We start from the raw sequence: 22,692 nt of genomic DNA, 5'->3' as shown, positions 1-22,692 counted from the left end.
AATGATCCGGGGTTCAAAACTGTAGCATGGAATTGTATAAATGTTTTGGTTCATAAATACATATATCAGAGGGAGGCTTGTCAAGCAGTTTGATTTTGTGTCCCTCCTCTTATAAGCCAAGCGAATGCAAAGCAATTTCTATATGGGGGTTGAGTAGCGGTATAACAAAGGCAAAAAGAAGAAAACCCACTAACTAATGAGTGTTGGTATTTTTAACCCCTGGTAGATTATTGTATTTATGAACTTGAAAGAAATGTACTCAAACACCCCCCAATGTAACTCAAAATGTTTCAGAAAGAAGAAAAAAAGAAAAAGGATATCCAAAAATGAAACTCTAGGTTCGACGAAATCAAAATTGTTGAAAAAAGAAAACATGATGCCCACACAACAAAGTTAAAAATGTCGATTTTCAACTTCTGCGGATGATGATCATCTGAGAAATGACTGGCAGGCTAGTTAAACTGTTGTGGTGGAGGAAAAAGGGGGGGTTGACATTTGTTGGTCATCATCATCCGTACCAAAATACCGGTCTCCAAACTCGCCCATGCCAGGAACGACACGGAAATCTTCATTCAAACCAATATCAATCTCGGAAGTCACAATCTTTATTCTCGGGAAACGTTTACAAACCACATGCACACCCTGAGGTGCCTGGTGAAATTCAGAGAAAAATTGTAGCATGGATGAGAATATCTCCAAATAAAGTCATCAGAAAGGGGAATTCCAAAAGGAAACATTGAATGAGATAGTAATTAAACAGGACTGAAGAATTTAACTTTACTTACAGATATGAGATTGAGAAATATAATGTTGGACTCCGGCACACCCTTGCTTATAAGTAAAGAAATAGCGTGAACAGCCGAGTTACCTATAAAGATTAAACGTAAAAAGAATGACATTTGTATTTGTTTAATCCTAGCCGGTCAATTGGCTTTTACCCTATATCAGAGGAAGAACTTGCAAATGAAAACACACGGGCTATAATGAGTACTAAATCAAAAGCATTAACAAAGGTGAAGAAAAGTGAAAAATGTAAAGCATGTAAAAGTAACAAGATTCAGATTTTCTACCATTAAAAAAACTAACCTGTCCCTAGAATAGGATCCAATAATAATACATGCCTCTCTGAGATGTCTTGCGGCAATTTCTCATAGATTAGCTGGAAAAGCATTACACCAATAGAAGTTCAGAACTTAATACAGAAATGGAGACACACAAAGAAAAGAGGGAAGGAACTTTGCATACCTGCTGACCATTGTCACCTTCCCTATGAATAAGAATCTTCCCTATCTTGATACCTTTACAACATGCTCTTAAAGCATTCTCCATACTCTCACCACTTGCATCCGTTTAAAAGGTGTATCAACAAGTTGTTGAGCATCATATGAAAAGGGAAACAAGAAAAAACAAAATCAGGAAAAAGAAAAAAGGAAAGGAAAGGAGTCATAACACAAACAAGAAGTTAATGGCAAAGTGGGTATTATTATATCCCTAGTACAGGATCAACAAGCTGAGAGTTACACTCTACTTATGAAATAGTTAATAACAGTTAAACCTTGCTTTACCCTTGTACAACCGCCACCATTGGTATATCATTTCCACAACACTTTTTGTTACATCAATGTCATTGACACCATAATGATATATGACCAATGAGAAGGATAAGTACATATAATAGTTCCTTGTCTTTCCAACTTAGAACGTACATGGACCCCACCATGCTCCAACAAGATATTTTCTAAAAAACAATATGTATTAGTATCCTCAGCATTTCTTCAAACAAGGTAAAATTAAACTTAGCAAACCCTCACTCTACCAGATAAACATTACACGATCCCCCATTCAGATAAGGAGACAAATTTTACTGACTACTTTAGATCCAAGTAGATTTTCAATGTGTGTAGTAAAAAACCTGAATACAGTACTTCAAAGATTTGAGACTAGACATGTACCTCCTGATAACAGAGACACCACATAGCCTCTTACAGAAATCTACACCAGTATATACAGATCCTGCATTCACAACAAGAAGAGAATTTTGTAAAACAGCAATAATGATGACTACAGCCTCTACATACCAAAAAAGGTACAGTAAAAATTTATTATTATCCCAGACCTTAGTATTGCCATTTTCAACACCTCAAAGCTAAAACCAAGTTGAGAAACATAGAGCTAAAATTTATTAATATCTTGCAGGATGTAGAAACCATTCTTATTTTACAAGAAAAGATAAAAATCACATATAAGCATACAAAAAGAAGAAGATGATTTTGGATTCTCTGTACCAAAGAAAAAAAAAAGGAAGATCACCAATACAACATTGAATAACATGTGCTAACCAGTTGGAGTAATCACTTGCTTTTCCGTAAATGGTAAATGCCCCAGTCCATGTTCAACAACCTGGAAAAGGTGCACTAGGCTTGATGAATAAACATACTAAAGGAAAAAAAAAAAATCATTGCATCTATTACTGAGTAAAGAAAGCATGAAGCAAATCCACCAAAACAAAGTAGCATATGCCCACCAAACGAATCAACCGGTCAGCATAAAAGACAAAGTCATGTTTTGTTGTTTGAGAATCACGTATGAGGGTATGCATACCCCGAATCTGCATGAGACCAGCAGCAAATATTATAACCCAAAAATAACAAGAAAAATGTACAACATAAATGTCTGATAAAGTAAGTCAGAGGTTAAGAAAGAGGTGATACCTGAAATGTTGAATGAATGACATACAAATTAGGGTATATCTTACAAAGATCATGCTGGCCAAGTTTTGTGCGAATATGTTGCACAATTAAATCAATGGCCACATGATTATCTCCTCCACGAGGAATAATGATATCAGCATACTTTTTTGTTGGAAGTATAAAGTCATCAAAAGCAGGCTTCACAAACTTCGAGTACTGTATCCAAATTAACTAAGTATTAATATTTATAAAGGATATATTTCAAAACCTCACACGAGCTAAAGTCCACTTTTAAAATCAAAATTAGCTTGAATGCAGAAGATTGGCGAAAACCATTTTTTTCTTGTGAAGAATTGACAATTATGCAAAAATAAGAAAACTTGAATAGTATTTACAGAATAGATTGGAACCTTTTAACCTCCTAGAGTATAATTGAAGGACGGACAAATTAGATAACAAAATCCCAATTAAATTTGAGAACTTATCCATACAACCTATTTAAATAGGTATAGTTTTTAGGATGCTAAATAACTTTCTCTACCCAAAAAGCCATAAATTCAAGAAGTGAGCTCCCTACTATTTCCAATAAATATGATAAAGCAGCATGCCTAAAATCAATATATATCATCACTGTCCCAGATTAAACTTCATTCTAATGCAATAAATAGACTTGAAAGTTCTAACCTGATCAAGTACTGTAGCTATATCTCTACCCTTCTCAACAGTATCACGCCTTATTCTCCTTGCCAGACGTACATCAGCATCTGCACTGAAAATTTTAAAATGTGAAGTGATAGCCCAACTTAGTAACACCATGAAGCGATGTAATATCCATTCCTAAAATTTAAAGTGATCTTTTGATGAAACATCGACAGAAATTGTTTCACTATTTTGAAATGAAAAATATCTGTAGAAACCAAAGCGAAGCCCATGCAGTTTAGCAGTTCTGTTTTAGGTACCAAGTAAATTCTTTTGTATTACTTCAGGTACTGAAAGATGTAAGTTTCAGGAATCAAAAGCAAGTTTAATAGAGCTCATCACAGAAACTACTAAGTTAGTTCAACTTCATAATACACAGAATCCTACATATGTATAAACAGTTAATCATCCTGCCGAACAATATCCCATCTTTTAGGAGCTAGAGACTCAGCCAATGTTCCATATGTAGCCTTCTGTAAACCAATCCATTAACTGCTTTAAACTTGGTACTGAAAAATGCCTTTAACAAGATCCAGTACCACTCCATTTTCTAAAGTTTACATGTACATGTAAAAATTTACTCCCATAGTAACTTTAATATCTTAAAATCAACATCTAGTTATGGAGATGGAAATACAAACAACCTGTATCAACAAATATCTTCATGTTCATCAACTCTCGGACGCGAGGATCATGGAAAACAAGTATGCCTTCCAGAATGATAACATCTGAAGGATTAACCTGCAGATGATACACAGCAATCAGAGTTATTGATCCCTATGATACAGAAACAGAAATTATGGGGTGAAATTGTGAAAGTACATTTTATAACAGCTCTTCACTACATAGCCTAAAGACAAAGACCTCGCTAAATAATTGTTAAAGATATGCAAGAAAGAGATATCAAAAAAATAATGAGAGAATGGCAGCCGTTGTATGGAAGAGGTGCATCAACTCTTCAAGGGAAAGAACAGAAAACCAAACATTGTATTTACCCATATCCATGATATCTGCAAGGAATTTGCAGAAAACACTGGCAATTACATGTCAAATGGCTTTTTTTTTGGACCATAAAAAATATATACCCTTCTTGCTGGAAAGACATTGTTTTTATAACTCTTGAAATCGTAGTTTGGAACATCTACTGCTTTTCCATGCCTCAACTTCTCCATAGACTGTAATAGCCGCTCAGTGTTGAATGCATCTGACAGTAAAAGCAATATCAGGTAAAGATATGTCTAAGTAAGCAGAAGCTCGGGAACGAAAACAGTTGTACAGAAGAGAACTTGGTTACATTTTCTACTGTTAAAATCTAGTAAAGTTTGATTTGCCTATCTTTTGCCATTGAACCAACTTATATGAATTGCAACATATATATCATAATGTTTCCATGTTTCAGGAAATGATACAACAATACATCAAAGTAATAAGATGACCGCATGAATCAAGACATGCACAATGCTTATGCTCTTGCATCAACCATTGATCTAAAATTCCAGCGTCTACAAGAAAATGCAGCACAGATCATTGTCTCCTAATAAAGTCATATTTACGTTACAGAAATGCTCTCACCAGGATGGTCAAAGTTGTATTCATGAACTCGAGCAAGTTCCCCTTCTGACAGGTTGTGATAAAAAGAATCCTGCCACATTATTCATATAAAATATTTATTTAATGAAAAAACATGCCCATCTCATGTAAGATGTCACAAGAAAAGTATGATATTTGATAAAAACAGAAAAAAAATAAAGAACTTCAAAAAGAGGTCAACGGTTATACTAAGTTTTACAAAGACCAAGATTTATACTCCTCGGACTACAAAGTTAAGACAAGATCAGAAAACAAGCCAAAAGTTAAACAGCCAAACAAACATAACTTCTTTATTAAAAAGAATTTAAAACACAAGGTAAACATGTATGAACAAAGAAACACAAATGAAATATATATCTAAGGGATAAATCGTTCATATTCAGCTTAACTTGACTTGTTAATATCACCACTGCCAATGTTCTACTTTTCATTGGTTCTACACAAACAAAGTTGTTAAAAATATCTAGTTTAGTTAAAGGAAAATTGAGAGGAGGCAATAATTCACTTAAGTCTCTGACTATCTTAAGCACTAAGTGATTGACAAAACGCCCCTGAACAAAACTTGAGTTAATACATAAATCTGAAAGAAAAGTCCAACACATGGGAACTGTGGTTAGTAATTAAGAAATTAAAAAATTTGGTATGAGGAGAAACCTTACCTGGTTAACCAGTACAACACGTTGATCATGAAGCTGCTGAATAATCATATCACAAACAGTAGTCTTACCAGAAGCAGCACCTCCAGCAACTCCTGCCACAGGAAGAAAACATTAAAGCCAGAACTAGAATAAATGACAAGAAGCTACCCTAAATGTCATCGTATAAGAAACAAAGTAATGCAAGAAAATAAGGAGAGGCAATTTGACATGTGCAAAGCAGTACTTAACCAGAACCAAACACATGACACAGCAATCATCCAAGCATGTGTCTGAGCATGCAAGCAGGTTTACATCATACAGAATTTGTTTCTGACCAGAAACCATATGTACATATAGTGCAGAACATGACACAGCAACAAATCCAACCTAGTATGGAACCATGCCATCTTCTCACATTGTTCTATTCACACTGCTTATGTTACTTTTTATTTCTCAGACAAAGCCTAGTGCACCACCAAGCTTCCCTTTTTTTCCTTTATTGCTGCTTAGCAGTGTACCCAGCGACTAAGGGGTTGCATGAAAAATATTCATTTTGTTTTTATCAGAAGTTTAAAAAGCATATCACTCATCTCACAAATAACAGTAGTTTGACAAACATTATAAGGTAGATGCTTATAATAAGGAACTATCAAGCACATTAAATTTAAGTTTTCATGGCATGCTTCAATTACTAAAAAGCCACTTTAACCAAACATTGTAAGTGATGCTTAAATAAAACTTTACAGCAGCCCTTACCAATGACAAAAGGCTGTTTATGCATGTTCTCAGGTGTGGAAGTTGTCGCATACCCCATTTCTGTATTTCTAGCCTCCAAACCATTCATATGAAAACCAGAAAAATGAACCCCTGAGGAGGCCTCTATCATATCCACAACCGATTTAGAACCCATTATACAGAAATACCTACAAATTCAAAACATAAACGAAAGGAAAGTGAGACCACAATCAAAAGCCACCACCACCAAGAATAAACGGTTAAACTTCAAATTCACCGCAACAAAAACCATAACCAAAAATCAATATTACTCCTCCAATCATGTGAAAACAAACAAAACCAGCGAACAATCGTAGCAACTCCAATCCAATGCATCAATAACATTGTCCAAAAGAAGAATAAATCCTAAAAACAAAATACCCTACATACTAATACTTTCAAGTTACGTACACCATAAAACAACTCCATGTCCTACTATTTTTTGTTCTCATTCAAGCAAATAAAACAAACCCATGTTGCAAAACAACACTAAACACAAAACACAAGCTGAGTCATCTCCAACCAAACACATTGCCATGTACACAGCCACGTGTACACACCCAGATTAATCTAGATAAAACTCAAAATCAGATTCTTCACCAACAGACACACAGATCAATCAATGAATTACACAAAAAGATCACAACTTTGATCACAATATCAAAACTTTAGATAAAAAAAAAACTCATCTTTCAGATTCAACTAACTTATTTCACTGTTTAGAAGCCATCCCAGATCATTAAACAAACAAAACATAATCTGAGAAAGAATTAATTACGAAAATAAGTATAAAAGGAAGAACATTAATATTAAAATGCATATGATTTAATATACCTGAAAAGCTACAATAATTTAATGAGAGAGGGCGGTTTTGAAGATGGTGTTTGTGTGAGAGTTTGGCTAATAATTGAAAGAGAAGCAAAATATTACTCTGAAAGAGAATTGAGAGATTTGAGTTGCGGTATTTATACCGGAGGGAGAGATTTAGGTTTAGAAAACAGTCATCGTTTTCCAATCTATTTACAATTCTGCCCCTCTTAGATTTTTTTTCTTTTTTTTTTAAATAATGAATTTCATTCATTATTAAATATTCCCAATTATAATTGTGAAAATCCTTCAATATGGACATTAGTATTTTATTAGAACTTAGAACTCCGATAGCAAATCCATCGTAACCAAAGTCGACATTGGTTAACAGATAGATGACGTTCAAGGTTATCATACGCTTTATAAAATTATAAAGTTAAATGAGTAAATCAAATCATGGATTAATGCAATATTATTTACAAAACTAGAATAAAATGCGAAACATATATGATAAATTTTTATTTAATGACTATGATATAAGTATGATGTATAAGATATTCTTAAATTACAAGTTTTTTAAAATGATTTATAACACTTTTTAAAAATCGTGAAAAATCTTTACCTAATTATAATTTTTTAATTTAATATTACTTACTTATGTTATATATTTACAATTTAAAAAGCGTTATTATTGACAAATATTGAACGGGATAAATTTAATAAATATTTACTCTAAAAAAGTTCTAAATAAAATTAACGTATCAAATTATTCATACGCTCCCCTAATAAGAATTTAACATCAATTTTTTAAACATAAATATTGAAATATGATTAAATAAATATTACATTGAAAAGATTTTTTCTAAAAATGTTAATAAAATATAATACTGGATTTCCTCTTGTACTTTGTTCTTACAGTAAAAGAAAAAAGCAACAGATTGGATTGAGGTGGTTCCACGTCAGAGCCCAATCACATGTCGGGCCCATTTTATTCTGGATAAATGTAAATTTAATATGTAAAATAAATAAATAAATATAAAAGTAAACTTTTCTTTTTGGTCTATAATTATTAATAGTTTGTCTTCAATTTAATATTAATAAATCAATAAATATTTAATGTTACATTTAAGAATTGAGTGCATGGGATATTTTTGGTTACTCATAATATTTTATTGTCACCTTTTATTGTTGCCTTTTTACCATTTTTAGGTAGAGATATTAATTGAGAATTCAATTATATATATATATATATATTCTTCTGTCACATTCATGAAATAATGTTATAAAAAATATAAATTTAAAATCAATTATTTGATCAAATTCTTGTCTCATATTAATTTAAATTCTACGTAATATAATATTATATTGAAGAAAACTCAATTTAATAAATAAAAACGATAAGTATTTTCATATTTATCATGCTTTTTTTATTAATATTCCAATTTTTTAAATTTATATTATTTCACTTCCCTTTAATATAATATAATAAAACATAAGATAGGGGAAGATAAGATAAAACCAAAGCCTCAATAGTCAATATTGTAGCCTACAGCTCTGAAGAATGAGCTGTAGCTTAAAATTATTTGATTGTCCATGTGTAGGCCATATCATTTATTTTGAGAAGAAATAAAATAAAATAAAATTTGTGAATTATTTTGCAATTTTTTAATGGCTAGAAATCATTGATTTCCTAGTGGGTCCTCAGGAATCTTAAAAAATATTCAAATTAAAAAAAAAAAATCTGGATTATCTTGGGATTCTCCATCTTTATAGAACCCTTTTTCTTTTTTTCTTTTTTTAACTCTTGGGTATGATCCGAATATTCGTAGTTAAAATATTTTCATAAAACTTTTTATATAATTCAAATTTTTTATTATAAAGAGTTTGTTCATAAAAATAAGAGTCAATAAACTTTTTATTTTTTAAATATAAATTAAAAAGAGAGCTAGACTTTTTATATTTAGAGAGTTAAATTTTACTTTTTATCCTAATTTTATTTAATAAATTATAAGTTTTTATGCGTTTTATTATTAATTATTTCTCCTATTAAATCTCTCTCATATTTATTAAGTTTAATTTAAAATTGGATTTGAATACAAATTTTGTTTTTTATATTTAGAAATTAATGAAGATACTCTTTATTTATGTAAATTATGCCCTTTAAAATAAAGAGCACTATTGAAAATGCTCTTAAACTAATAATTTAACTTAATTAATTTAAATAATCTCCTTAATTAAATGTTAATCCAAACCTTATTATTTATTTGAAGCAAAAGGGTATTTTTGAAAGAAAAAAAACAAAAAAACATTTAAAATTTAAAATTTAAAAATTTTCAAACTATATGTAAAAACATGGTGGGAAAAAGCACTTTTCTATATAGAATTTTCAAATGCACCATGATGATAGTTAAAGAAGTAATTAATATTATATTCTACTTGGACAAATCATAATGTTTTTGGCCTTATGAAATCCGTAATGAATAATCAGGACATTAAGAAATGAATAATACCAGACTACAAATAAATTAAAAAATTTATATATAAACTAATGTGACAGATTTGAATTTTTGTATTCACTCTTATTCATTTTCTGTCACATCAGTTTGTATAGAAGTCTATGTAATATTTGTTTGTACATCTAGCATTATTGTTAAGAGTATTAAAAAGCATTTAGGGAATCGGTTGTTCTCTCTATGTTTGTCCCGTTTGAAAAAAGAAAGATCCCAAAAAATCGACCATATGTTTCATAGTGATGACGCAACCCAATTATGCAGCTTAGAAAATTTAAGCTTGAAAGTATTAATTAATGGATAATGAAAGCGAATTTATGAAATTGAATTATAAAAGACAGGACAATTAAGTTGATACGGTTTTAGAATAAAATAAGAGCTTATAATTATGTTTATATAAATATTGTACATTTATTAAGTCTAAACAATTTTAAATAAAATCGGAAGGAAAAAACAAAAATTTGGACAAAGTTGAACTCAAACTAGGACCAAGCTTGGATTAACAAGATAACTTCTTTGTCTGTGTAATAAACTAATACTAGATTCTAAAGTATGGATTATTTTTTTAAGAAGCACTTTTGTACAAAGCAGTTATTATAACAAGTGGGTCTTATGACAGAGAAGCTTGTGGTCTACTAATTTATATATTTAATGTTCGGATAAAATTTAAACTAGATAAACGTACATGAATTTATATATTTGTGCGATCATTTTATTTTTATTTCTAAATTGATATATATGGGTGAGGTTTTATTCGACATATTATAATAAAGTGATACATATGTTCTATCGAAAGCTTCTATTTTAAAAGTAATAAAAATGGTTTTCGTCTTTTCTAGGAGAGGGTTACATTTACGACGTTGTTAAGTTGCTATCAGTGAGACATCGATAACAACCTGATATTAATTAATTTCACATTACATCAAGATGCAACAACACACATTAGCAAATAATTACATAATTGATGTTTTCAAAGGGAAAAATATATTAAGGTGTTGCGGAACATTCACATAGGGTGTGAAAACTGAGGCGTCAAGTTTGTTCCTCATGCACACTGGCAATGTTTCATAGACTCTTAGGAGGAATGTGCTATGTGAGAAGAGAGTGCATGAGGCATTAGGATTCCTCTTCATAGTCGACAATGAAGAAAGGATTAGGTCATCGCTACACTAACTGAACGGAGTTGGAGTTGCTTTCATGATGAGTCCATAGCAAGACGAAATTAGTAGACCTTGAGCGATGAATAGCATATGTGTAGGCTTACCCTCTCTTAAGTGTGATGTTGGTGTGCACCGGGCGTTCCATTGAGTCGAAACTATAGGCCTATGAAAATGGTATCGAAGTAGGAAAGAAGGCATTGACACTGTGTGTCTCTTCTAAACGATCTGGCTGAAGGCACATTATATCAAAACATACAAATAAATATGATATTTACATGTTTGTCATAATTTTAAGAATTCTTTTTAATTGAGGTTGATATATTTAATTAATGGGGAAATTGAAGGAAATTATTAAATCCAAATGTTGTTAAGTGCTATCAAAATATATTATACATAATATCACATTGTTAAGTTGGTTCTAGATAATGTCGATTAATTTTAGAGAAGTCCTTTTCAAGCAAGTTTCTGAGAAAATGGAATAAGAAGACAATTTTGGATGCTAGTCTTATCCTCTATGAGAAAGATAAGGTAAAATTGGCCAATAAGTCAAGGGAATTCATGTGGAACACATGACTAACAAAGAATTAATGGATTTGAGATCAAGATAACTAAGCAATTAATCAATGATTAATGTAAATAGGAAAAAAATTCACTTAAATATATCCAGCAAATTAGATAATGCAATCTGTAAAGGTATATATATAGTCATATCATTTGTATTTATAATTTTCAAAATACCAATTCATAGCGTTGATTATATTAAAAGACAAATGTTTCAGTTTTATATGCAATACAGTTGTTGATTGAAATATTGTTTTTCTAATATATTTGATATCAACTATGTGTTGATTTCTCTTTTAAATACGAGTTTGTGACGTAATTAAAATTAAAAGACAAACTTTTACAATTTTCTATGAAGGATTTGGACAAAATATTGTAATCAAGCCATATTTTTTTAAAGAGTAATGCTATATTACAACTGAATATACAACCAGATAAAAATATAAGACAGAGTAGTTATTTTACATGAATTTTGAAAAATTGCCTATTATATGACTCAGTTGTAGTAAACATATTATTTTTTTTAAATTGCAAATTGTTAGTGTAAGCATAACTTTTTTGGTCTTCACCGTGAGAAAGTTTAGTCGAAATTTTACCTTTAAACGCATATCAAAGCAACTAATACACAGTTTGTATTTGATAATTCTTATTTTGCCATATAATTAACCATTTCTATTATTTTGTCATCACACCTCAAAGAAAACATCATCTTCTTTTATGTAATCAATCTGCGTCATCCATTTAACATTATTGCGTTATTCTAGCTTTGGTGAAGTAAAATATCACCCTATGGGTAATGGGGAAAATATTGTTTGAAGAAGCATGGAAGATCTTCGTGGTTGGATCATTTTCGGTTTGAAATGAAAGTGGGTTAAAGAGATTGGGAGCGATAAATACCAAATTTTAATTGGATGGTGGGATTTGTTGTGGTGTTAAATCTGCCTTTGTCTTTTTGTACTCAACAACTTTGCTTTCATTATGAGATTTCACATTAATTTTTTGCTATCAAAATTTGCTTCTTACCTTATCATGAAAGACATCTCATTTTCTTTATTTTCCATGAGAAAAGTCTAAGTGGGATGAGCAAATCGCTACTTTAACTTATATTCATGATACAGTTCCATAAGATATACATTCATTGTAAAATCTGCCAATAGTAAAATATAGGTAAAGAAGTTTCAGTGAATAGATTATATGAATTATACGATACTTCTGTACTAAGACCCTTTTTTTTTTTTTTTTTTTTTTTGGTTTGCTCAATTAGTATATTTGCAGGACATAATAAATGGTAATCCACATTCAGCAAAAAGCAAGTGCTGATGTTATCAAGTGCCCACTTCCTGTCTTGCTCTTGTCCTAAAGCTTTGTTTGTGAACCAGCTTTGTGGCCGAACAATTTTTGATCCATTCAAAGCTCTGGCAGGCCATGTTTTGATTCTCTGTCTCCATCAGATTGGGAGTCCTGAAAACCTGGCCTGGGTTGAGCATTATAAAAAGCAATATGTAATGCTTTTTGGAGATCAACTTGACTAATGAAAATTCATATAAAGAATATGTGATGCTTTTGAAAATAATTTTAGTGAAATTAAACGATGCTAAGAGGGATGGATCAATAAAGCAGTGTGAAATAAAATATGATCAGGACTTGCAAAGGAGAAGTTGTAGGTGAGTGATGAGCTTGGTGGCAATTTGGTTACTTCAAGAAAAGTTTATGGCAGCGCCCTAGTTTGTTAAAGACATCGTATGAAGTGGTGTGTGTGGCACACGTTTAGCTTTTCGCACCATTATATAGGGTGGATGCATATTTCTTCCACAATCCCAATCAAATTACCTGTTTTTCATTTCTAAGCATTAATGGATGCAACTGAATGAATCGCCTGTTTTTTTTTTCAAATATGTTCCCCTTCATCACCTTGGTTCTGTCAATAAACTCTCTTTCCTTTCTACTTGTTATTCTATTGAACAACAGGCCAACTCTTTAACATGAAGAACAGTTTAAACAGCCAGCTGATGCATTGAAAAATTGGAATCCGCAGACTCCAGTCCATGCAAATGGTTTGGGATCTACTGCAACTCAAAGGGAGAAGTGGTGAATATAAGCCTGAAAGGAGTAGAATTGGAAGGTCATTGCCTTCAAATTTCAATTCTCTAAGTCCTTGAAGAATCTTACTATATCATCTTGCAATCTCACGGGCAAATCCAAAAACAACTTGGAGAATGGGGCAAGCTCACTTCATTGATCTCAGTAACACTACTTCAGGTGAAATCCTAAGGATATATGCAGCTAAATAGATTGCAAAGTTTATATCTCACGCAACTTTCTTAAAGGCAAAATTCCTTCTAGCTTGGAAACTTGTCAAGTTTTCGATTCTAATACTCTGCAAGAATCAATCAGTGGGAAAATTCCAAAAACTATTGGAGAATTGAGCAAGCTACAGAAATTTGAGCAAGTTGGAATTATCTGGAGGGTGAACTACCAATGGAGATAGGAAACTGCACCAACTTGTATTAAGCTTCCTGAAACCAACATTTCTGGAAGTATTCCTTTGTCAATTGGAATGCTCAAAAGAATTCAACAGTTACGTCTTTATGAAACACAACTGTCAGGTCATATCCCAAAAGAGATTGGAAACTACTGTGAGTTGCAAATCCTGCAGTTGTATAGGACTTTAATTCTAGGCCAATCCCAAGTCAAATTGGAAACTGCAAAGAGCTGACATCTATTGATGTCTCAATGAATCTTCTAACTGGTAGCATACCGAGAAGCTTTGGAAAACTTAGAAGCTTCAAGTTGAAGCTTATGGGGTAACGCCTTTAAGGGTGCATACCTACGATTTTGGAAACTGCACTGAGTTCATATTCTTTGATGTCTCGAATAATTTTCTTACTGACAACATACCGAGAAGTTTTGGAAAACTTGTGAAGCTTCAAGGGCTATCGTTATGGAACAACAGTTAGCGGGTGCAATTCCTGATTTTGGAAACTACAGAGAGTTTATATTCTTGGATATCTCAAAGAATCTTCCAACTGCAGCATCCAGAGTTTTGAAAAACTTGTAAAGCTCCAATTCCTTTACCAGAGCATCCAAGGGCATCTTCTATAAAAAAAAAACATTCATTGATTTTTAAATATAAAGAACAAAATTTATATTTAAATCCAATGGACTCTTTAAATTTTAGGAAAGAAAATATGTTTTTTCAAAAGAAAACTGCAATTTAAAATAAAATTGTTTTTTCAAGGAGAGATAAATATAAATAAAAGCATAGAAAACTTGCAATTATTATTTAAAAGGATAGAGAGTGAAATTTGACTTTCTAAATGTAGAGAGTCAAACTCATTTTTAATTTATATTAAAGAATAAAGAATCTATTGGACTCTTATTTCTAAATAAACTTTTATAATAAAGAATTTATGTCATATAAAGAGTATTTGGAGATGCTCTTAGGTTCAGGTTGTCCGGTATATACCTGTGAAATTGTAAACTACACACAATTGACCGATGTACTCAAACAACATAAATTTTCAGGTGAGATTCCTTTTGGTCCATTGGCAATCTAAAAAGTTGATCGTGGAATTACTGCCAGGAGCAACAAGCTAACAGCAATATTCAGATGCTTTCTTTAGTCTTAGCAACTTTGATTCAAAAAAACTGTTAGATAATAATTAACCTCGACTTTTAGCCCAATGTGTTAACCTAAATAATCAAAATTAGACTGGCAAAAAGGGACTAGTACCTCGCAAGCCTGTACCTGAGTAATTGTTGCAGGAAAGGATTAAATAGTAAGACTCGTGGGGAAATTACCTGTACCCGACCCACCCGGTATTTTTATGGGTGGGCCAGGTGATACCTGTGGATGCTGCACAGAAAAACAAACAAACAAAACAAACCAAAAAAAAAAAAAAAAAAAAAGGGAAATAGGAAAAATTAATTTCAATAGGCATGTTATTTTCTTTTCTATCTCATTTTGTCATTCATTCTCAACTATCGTCTCTCTTACAGACTAACAGTCACAGTCTAACTCCGATCCTTCTCAATCCTCCAGCCGGTCATCGTAATTTGCAGATCTAGCCGGCATCTCTTCCTTGTTTATTGAAGCTCTTGAATCGGTTTGCACCCTTTCCTTTTCTGGGGTTTTCTTAGTTTTAGTTGTTGTATTGTGGCTCTTGGGTTTTCTTTGGGCATGTTTGGCTTATTATTTTTGCCCATATTCCCAATCATATTCTCCAAATAATGTTTGCACATTATTCTAGAAATATTACCCTATTTTTTTTAATTATTTTAGACCCCATAAGGTTATTAATTTCATTAAATACCCCTGAAAAAAGTTTAAAAATTAACAAAAACACCCCCGTGACCCATACTTGTCAGATTTTGGTAACCACTGTCAGTGGTAGCCGGAATCTGTCACAACGGTGAATTACCGATCGGAATTGGCTGGAAATTCACCGATTTGGCCTTTTCCGGCTATCAACGGCAACAGCAGGCCGTAGATCTGGCCTTTTTCAACCAGATCCACGCGTTACGACACAGATTCGACCGGTCTGTGTCGTAACGTGATTTTTTGGCTAGATTCCTGCGGTGGTGGCCGAAATCTGGCACTACAGGTGGTGGGGGTATTTTTATCATTTTATATATTGCGGTGTTTAATTAAATTAGTAAACCTTTGGGCTTTTTTTATAAATTTTTAAATTTTACCTCGTAATATTCCCCTATTCATCTACCCAATATTATTCCCAAAATCCTATCCAAAATAATAAACCAAATGCACCCTTTGATTTTCATGTTTAATGGATATTTGTTGTTTTTACTTTTGTGAAAGCATGAATGGCGTGATTGGTTCCGTTAGTCTAGCCATGAAGACAGGATGACCATGTCACCTTATGGTGGTTGCCCCACCACATTAAGATATCTGCGATCTTCTCCTTCATCTTTCATCTTCATTATTCCTCTCAAAGCGAGCTTTTGTTTGCAATCTCTCAATCTCTTGAAAAACTCTGATGATTTTATATGAATTCCTTACTTAATCATGAGATTGGTGTGCTATGGTGTATAATGAAATTTGGACCTTTGAAAATATGATTATTTTGATGGTGTAGACTAAGTGTTTGATGTATTGCCAAGTTGTGTGGTTCTATTTGTTTTTGGTTAGTTTAGAACGGATTCCATGTGGTCTCACATAGATCCCACTCATTAATTGTAAGTTGATAAATTGCGAGTTGTCACATAAAATTTGTGAGAAATAGTTGGTAGTGTAATGTTACTCATAAATTAATAGAAATAGTATTAGATTCTAAAGGATGGATTTTTTAAAGAAGCACTTTTGTAAAAAGCACTTATTATAACATGTGGGGCTTAAGACACAGAAGTTTGTGGACATACTAACTTTCTCCATATATTTTGATGTTAAAGACAAATTTTAAATTAGATGAACGTACCACGATAATTATATATTTGTGTGATCGATTTTATTTTTATTTATGACTTGTTAATTATTACTAAAATTCATTGTTTTAAATTGAATATATATAGGATAAGATTTTATTTGACGCATATATATAAATAATGTGAAGGATTATATTTGACGAAGAACATGAAGGAAGACTTTAATACAAGACATTGTTAAGTTGCTATCAAGTGAGACAACAATACCGACCATGATATTATATTATAATTTCACATTACATCAAGATGAAGATACCACGTCATTAACAATTAATTATATAATTAATGTTTTCAAAGTGAATATATATAATGAGATTTTATTTAACAAACATACAAATAAATATAATATTACACATGTTTCATAATAATTTTTAAAGATTTTTTTTTTTTAATTGAGGATTGTATTTAATTAATGGAGAAATTGAATGAAATTTTTTGTTATGGTATATCTATGTGGTTGAGTTTTATTCTCTCTTGAGTTAGCTATTGTGAGTGAATTTTATTTAAGCTGGTTTATCATGGTACCAGAATTACATTTGTTTGGATTTAGACTTTGACCCTGCACGGCGGGCGTGAGGAAGGAAGTTAGAAATTGTATTTATCCCACATCGTCAAGTTAGTAGGTTGTTATGATGTATGTATGTGGTTGGGTTCCCTCATTCATTAAGTTAACTTTTGTGAGTTATTCAAATCCATTTATCAATTTTAAATCAAAATGTTGTTAAGTTGCTATCAAAATTATTATACTATAATTTTCACATTGTTAAGTTGGTTTTGGATAATCTCGATTAATTATGGAGAAATCTTTTCCAACCAAGTTTCTAAGAAGATGAAATAAGAAGACAATGTTTGGATGCTAGTCTTGGCTTTTATTTGAATTTTTGGAAGTTCTTTTGTCCTCTATTAGGAAAAGATAAGGTAAAATTTGGCCAATAAGTCAAGGGAATTCATGTGTAACACATGATTAAGAAAGAATTTAATCGATTTGAGATCAACATAACTAAGCACATTCGATCAATTATTGGATGTAAATAGGAAATAAGTTCGAGCAAATTAGATGATGCAATCTGTCAAGGTATGTATATTTAGTCATATCATTTATATTTATAATTTTTAAAATGCCAACTTCATTGTGCCCATTAATATTAAAAGACAAAAATTTTCAGTTTTATATGTAAGAAAGGTTGGTTGAAATATCATTTTTTTTTAATGTTATTTGATAGCAACTATGTTCGTGCTTTTCTTTTTTAAAATATGAGCCTCGTGATGTATTTGAATTAGAAGGCAAACTTTTACAATTTTCTATAGAAAAAAGTTTGAATAAAATGTTTAATCTAAGCCATATTTTTTTTTCTTTAGAATGCAAATTTTGTAGTGTAGAGCAACGTTAAAATACGAACTTTTTTGGTCTTCATTGTGAGAAAGTTTAATCAAAATTTTATTAAGCGCACATCAACACTAAGTCACTAACTAATAACATGTCCATACTTGAGAATTCTTATTTTGCCATATTCATTAAACATTTCTAGTATTTTTGTCTTCTCACCTCAAAGAATAACATCATCTTCTCTATGTAATAAATCTTGCAGCATCCATTTAACATTATTTGCATTAGTTCTAGCTTTGGTGAGGTAAATATCACCCTTGTGGTAATGGGGAAAATATTTATTTGAAGAAGCATGGAAGATCTTTATGGTAGGACCATTTTGGGTTTGAAATGAAAGTGGGTTAAAGAGGTTGACACTTGACAGATGGTACCGTATATGGGTTGTTAATTGGACTTCTGGCAAAGCCATAGCTCGCTCAGTTCAATGATTTTTCAATTGGGCTTGATATTGGCCCAGTTGAGCAGTGGAGAAGCAAAACAAAGATCATCCTACTTCTGGCCCATTAGTATCTTCAATTGTGTAGCCCATTTTTGGTTTCACATTTCCCCAGCGTTCTTCTTTCATTAGGCTCTGAAATCTATAATCCACAAGCTACAAGGGAAGTATCTGCAGAAGTGTAAAAGAATCCTGGAAAGGTAAACAAAGAAATTCCCATTATGGATAATGTTCTCAAAACCAACATGGACCATTTCTGCAAAGAATATGCAGCAGAATGAGTAGGAGATGAAAAGTTTCAGCACTTGATCTATTGAGTACTGCTTTTCAATGGATTCGTTTTGGTGATAATTTACAGGATTTACAAATCTCAAGACTCAACACTGAGATTACTTTTCAATATGATTTTTTTTTTCTTTTTGGTGCACTTCTCTTCAGCATGTTACAGGATCCACTTCACCAATTGACAATTATTTGGATGGCTGAGAAACTAGAGCATGCTATTGATCATTTTATACATACATATTGTGAAACCAAAGCCATAAACATATTAAAGAGGTAGCTTGCATGCGTTTGGTCATGTGCAATCTAAAAAGTTTGATCGTGTAATTACTGCCAGGAGCAACAAGCTAACAGCAATATCAGAGTCTTTCTTAGTCTTAGCAACTTTTGATTCAAAAAACTGTTAGATAATAATTAACCCGACTAGCCCAATGTGTTAACCTAATACTCAAAATTAGACCTGGCAAAAAGGGATAGTACCCTCGCACCGCTGTACCGTAATTGTTTGCAGGTAAAGGTTAATATAGTAAGACTCGTGGGGAAATTAATGTACCCGACCACCCGGTTTTTTATGGGTGGGCCAGGTGATACTGTGGATGCTTGCACAGAATAAACAAACAAACAAACAAACCAAAAAAAAAAAAAAAAAAAAAGGAAATAGGAAAAATTCAATTTCAATAGGCATTAGGTTATTTTCTTTTCTATCTATTTTGTCATTCATTCTCAACTATCGTCTCTCTTACAAGACTACAGTCACAGTCTAACTCCGATCCTTCTCAATCCTCCAGCCGGTCACGTAATTTGCAGATCTAACGGCATCTTTCTTGTTATGAAGCTCTTGAATCGGTTTGCACCCTTTCCTTTTCGGGGTTTCTTAGTTTTAGTTGTTTGATTGTGGTCTTGGGTTTTCTTTGGGCATGTTTGGCTTATTATTTTGCCCATATTCCCAATCATATTCTCCAAATAATGTTTGCAAATTATCTAGAAATATTACCTATTTTTTTAATTATTTAGACCCATAAGGTTATTAATTCATTAAATACCCCTGAAAAAAGTTTAAAAATTAACAAAAACACCCCCGTGACCCAACTTGTCAGATTTGGAACCACTGTCAGTGGTAGCCGGAATCTGTCACAACGTGAATTACCGATCGGAAATGGCTGGAAATTCACCGATTTGGCCTTCCGGCTATCAACGGCAACAGCAGGCCGTAGATCTGGCCTTTCAACCAGATCCACGCGTTACGACACAGATCGACCGGTCTGGGTCGTAACGGATTTTTTGGCTAGATTCCGCGTGGTGGCCGAAATCTGGCACTACAGGTGGTGGGGGTATTTTTATCATTTTATATTGCGGTGTTTAATTAAATTAGTAAACCTTTGGGCTTTTTTTTAAATTTTTAATTTTACCTCGTAATATTCCCTATTCATCTACCAATATTATTCCCAAAACTATCCAAATATAAACCAAATGCACCCTTTGATTTTCATGTTTAATGGATATTTGTTGTTTTTACTTTGTGAAAGCATGAATGGCGTGATGGGTCCGTTAGTCAGCATGAAGACAGGATGACCATGTCACCTTATGGTGGTTGCCCCACCACATTAAGATATCTGCGATCTTCTCTTCATCTTTCATCTTCATTATTCCTCTCAAAGCGAGCTTTTGTTTGCAATCTCTTGAAAAACTCTGATGATTTTAATGATTCCTTATAATCATGAGATTGTGTTGCTATGGTGTATAATGAAATTTGGACACTTGAAAATATGATTATTTTGATGGTGTAGAGTAAGTGTTTGATGTATTGCCAAGTTGTGTGGTTCTATTTGTTTTGGTTAGTTAGAACGATTCCATGTGGTCTCAATAGATCCCATCGATAATTGTAAGTTGATAAATTGCGAGTTGTCACATAAAAATTTGTGAGAAATAGTTGGTAGTGTAATGTTACTCTAAATTAATAGAAATAGTATTAGATTCTAAAGGATGGATTTTTTAAAGAAGCACTTTTGTAAAAAGCACTTATTATAACATGTGGGGCTTAAGACACAGAAGTGTTTGGGACATACAACTTTATCCTATTATTGTGATGGTTCATAAGATATACATTCATTGTAAAATCTGCTAATAGTAAAAATATAGGTAAAGAAGTTTCAGTGAATAGATTATATGAATTATACGATACTTCTGCTGTATCTTTTTTTTTTTTTTTTTTTGGTTGCTCAATTTATTGTATATTTGCAGGACATAAATAAATGGTATCTCCACATTCAGCAAAAAGCAAGTGCTGATGTTATCAAGTGCCCACTTCCTGTCTTGCTCTTGTCGTAAAGCTTTGTTTGTGAACCATTGCTTTGTGGCCCGAACAATTGTTTGATCCATTCAAAGCTCTGGCAGGCCATGTTTTGATTCTCTGTCTCCATCAGATTGGGAGTCCTGAAAAACCTGGCCTGGGTTGAGCATCTAAAAAGCAATATGTAATGCTTTTTGGAGATCAACTTGACTAATGAAAATTCATATAAAGAATATGTGATGCTTTTTGAAAATAATTTTAGTGAAATTAAACGATGCTAAGAGGGATGTATCAATAAAGCAGTGTGAAAATAAAATATGATCAGGACTTGCAAAGGAGAAGTTGTAGGTGAGTGATAGCTTGGTGGCAATTTTGGTTACTTCAAGAAAAAGTTTATGGCAGCGCCCTTAGTTTGTTAAAGACATCGTATGAATGTGGTGTTGTGCCACACGTTTAGCTTTTCGCACCATTATATAGGGTGGATGCATAATTTTCTTCCACAATCCCAAATCAAATTACCTGTTCTCATTTCTAAGCATTAATGGATGCAACTGTAATGAATCGCCTGTTTTTTTTTTTTCAAATATGTTCCCCTTCATCACCTGGGTTCTGTCAATAAACTCTCTTCTCCTTTCTACTTGTTATTCTATTGGCCAACAAGTCCTAGCTCTTTTAACATGGAAGAACAGTTTAAACAGCCACGCTGATGCATTGAAAAATTGGAATCCTGCAGACTCCAGTCCATGCAAATGGTTTGGGATCTACTGCAACTCAAAAGGGAGAAGTGGTGAATATAAGCCTGAAAGGAGTAGAATTGGAAGGCTCATTGCTTTCAAATTTTCAATCTCTCAAGTCCTTGAAGAATCTTACTATATCATCTCGCAATCTCACGGGCACAATCCAAAAACAACTTGGAGAACGTGGCGAGCTTACTTTCATTGATCTCAGTGACAATACTCTTTCAGGTGAAATCCTAAAGGAAATATGCTGGCAAAATAGATTGCAAAGTTTATATCTCAGCACGAACTTTCTTAAAGGCAAAATTCCTTCTAGCATTGGAAACTTGTCAAGTTTTTCGATTCTAATACTCTGCAAGAATCAACTCAGTGGGAAAATTCCAAAAACTATTGGAGAATTGAGCAAGCTACAGAAATTTTGAGCAAGTTGGAATTATCTAGAGGGTGAACTACCAATGGAGATAGGAAACTGCACCAACTTAGTATATTTAAGCTTCGCTGAAACCAACATTTCTGGAAGTATTCCTTTGTCAATTGGAATGCTCAAAAGAATTCAACAGTTACGTCTTTATGAAACACAACTGTCAGGTCATATCCCAAAAGAGATTGGAAACTGCAGTGAGTTGCAAATCCTGCAGTTGTATAGGACTTTAATCTCTAGGCCCAATCCCAAGTCAAATTGGAAACTG

At 32.5% G+C, this 22,692-nt stretch overlaps 1 protein-coding gene across 2 annotated transcripts; it reads right to left on the bottom strand.

Moving 5' to 3' along the window:
* Positions 1–2: 2 nt before the first annotated feature.
* LOC116111852 (uridine kinase-like protein 3) lies at positions 3–7,347 on the bottom strand. 2 transcript variants are annotated; one of them, XM_031398017.1, is made up of 15 exons: positions 6,664–6,742; positions 6,374–6,540; positions 5,639–5,730; positions 4,962–5,031; positions 4,475–4,593; positions 4,034–4,130; positions 3,375–3,454; positions 2,712–2,906; positions 2,525–2,608; positions 2,340–2,400; positions 1,953–2,013; positions 1,246–1,339; positions 1,087–1,159; positions 786–868; positions 3–651 (listed from the first exon to the last, which is right to left on the bottom strand). In XM_031398017.1, the coding sequence occupies exons 2-15, from the start codon at positions 6,525–6,527 to the stop codon at positions 457–459; spliced, it is 1,458 nt and encodes a 485-aa protein (XP_031253877.1). In that variant the 5' UTR covers positions 6,528–6,540; positions 6,664–6,742; the 3' UTR covers positions 3–456. The 2 variants fall into 2 exon arrangements, with proteins under 2 accessions (XP_031253877.1, XP_031253876.1); XM_031398016.1 differs by lacking the exon at positions 6,664–6,742 and adding an exon at positions 7,226–7,347 and having other exon boundaries at positions 202–651.
* Between the last annotated feature and the right edge of the window lie 15,345 nt (positions 7,348–22,692).

Source organism: Pistacia vera, unplaced genomic scaffold (assembly GCF_008641045.1).
Source record: "Pistacia vera cultivar Batoury unplaced genomic scaffold, PisVer_v2 Contig650, whole genome shotgun sequence".
NCBI lineage: Eukaryota > Viridiplantae > Streptophyta > Magnoliopsida > Sapindales > Anacardiaceae > Pistacia > Pistacia vera.
This window is presented reverse-complemented; position numbering and strand designations above follow the sequence as displayed.

Excerpts from the sequence above, each read along its gene's own strand:
- LOC116111852 (XM_031398016.1), bottom strand. The coding sequence starts at position 6,527 with ATGGGTTCTAAATCGGTTGTGGATATGATAGAGGCCTCCTCAGGGGTT. Across the intron at positions 3,455-4,033 it reads GAAGATATTTGTTGATACAG|ATGCTGATGTACGTCTGGCA; the intron begins GTTGTTTGTATT and ends TTTTCAGTGCAG. Across the intron at positions 869-1,086 it reads GGATCCTATTCTAGGGACAG|GTAACTCGGCTGTTCACGCT; the intron begins GTTAGTTTTTTT and ends TAATCTTTATAG.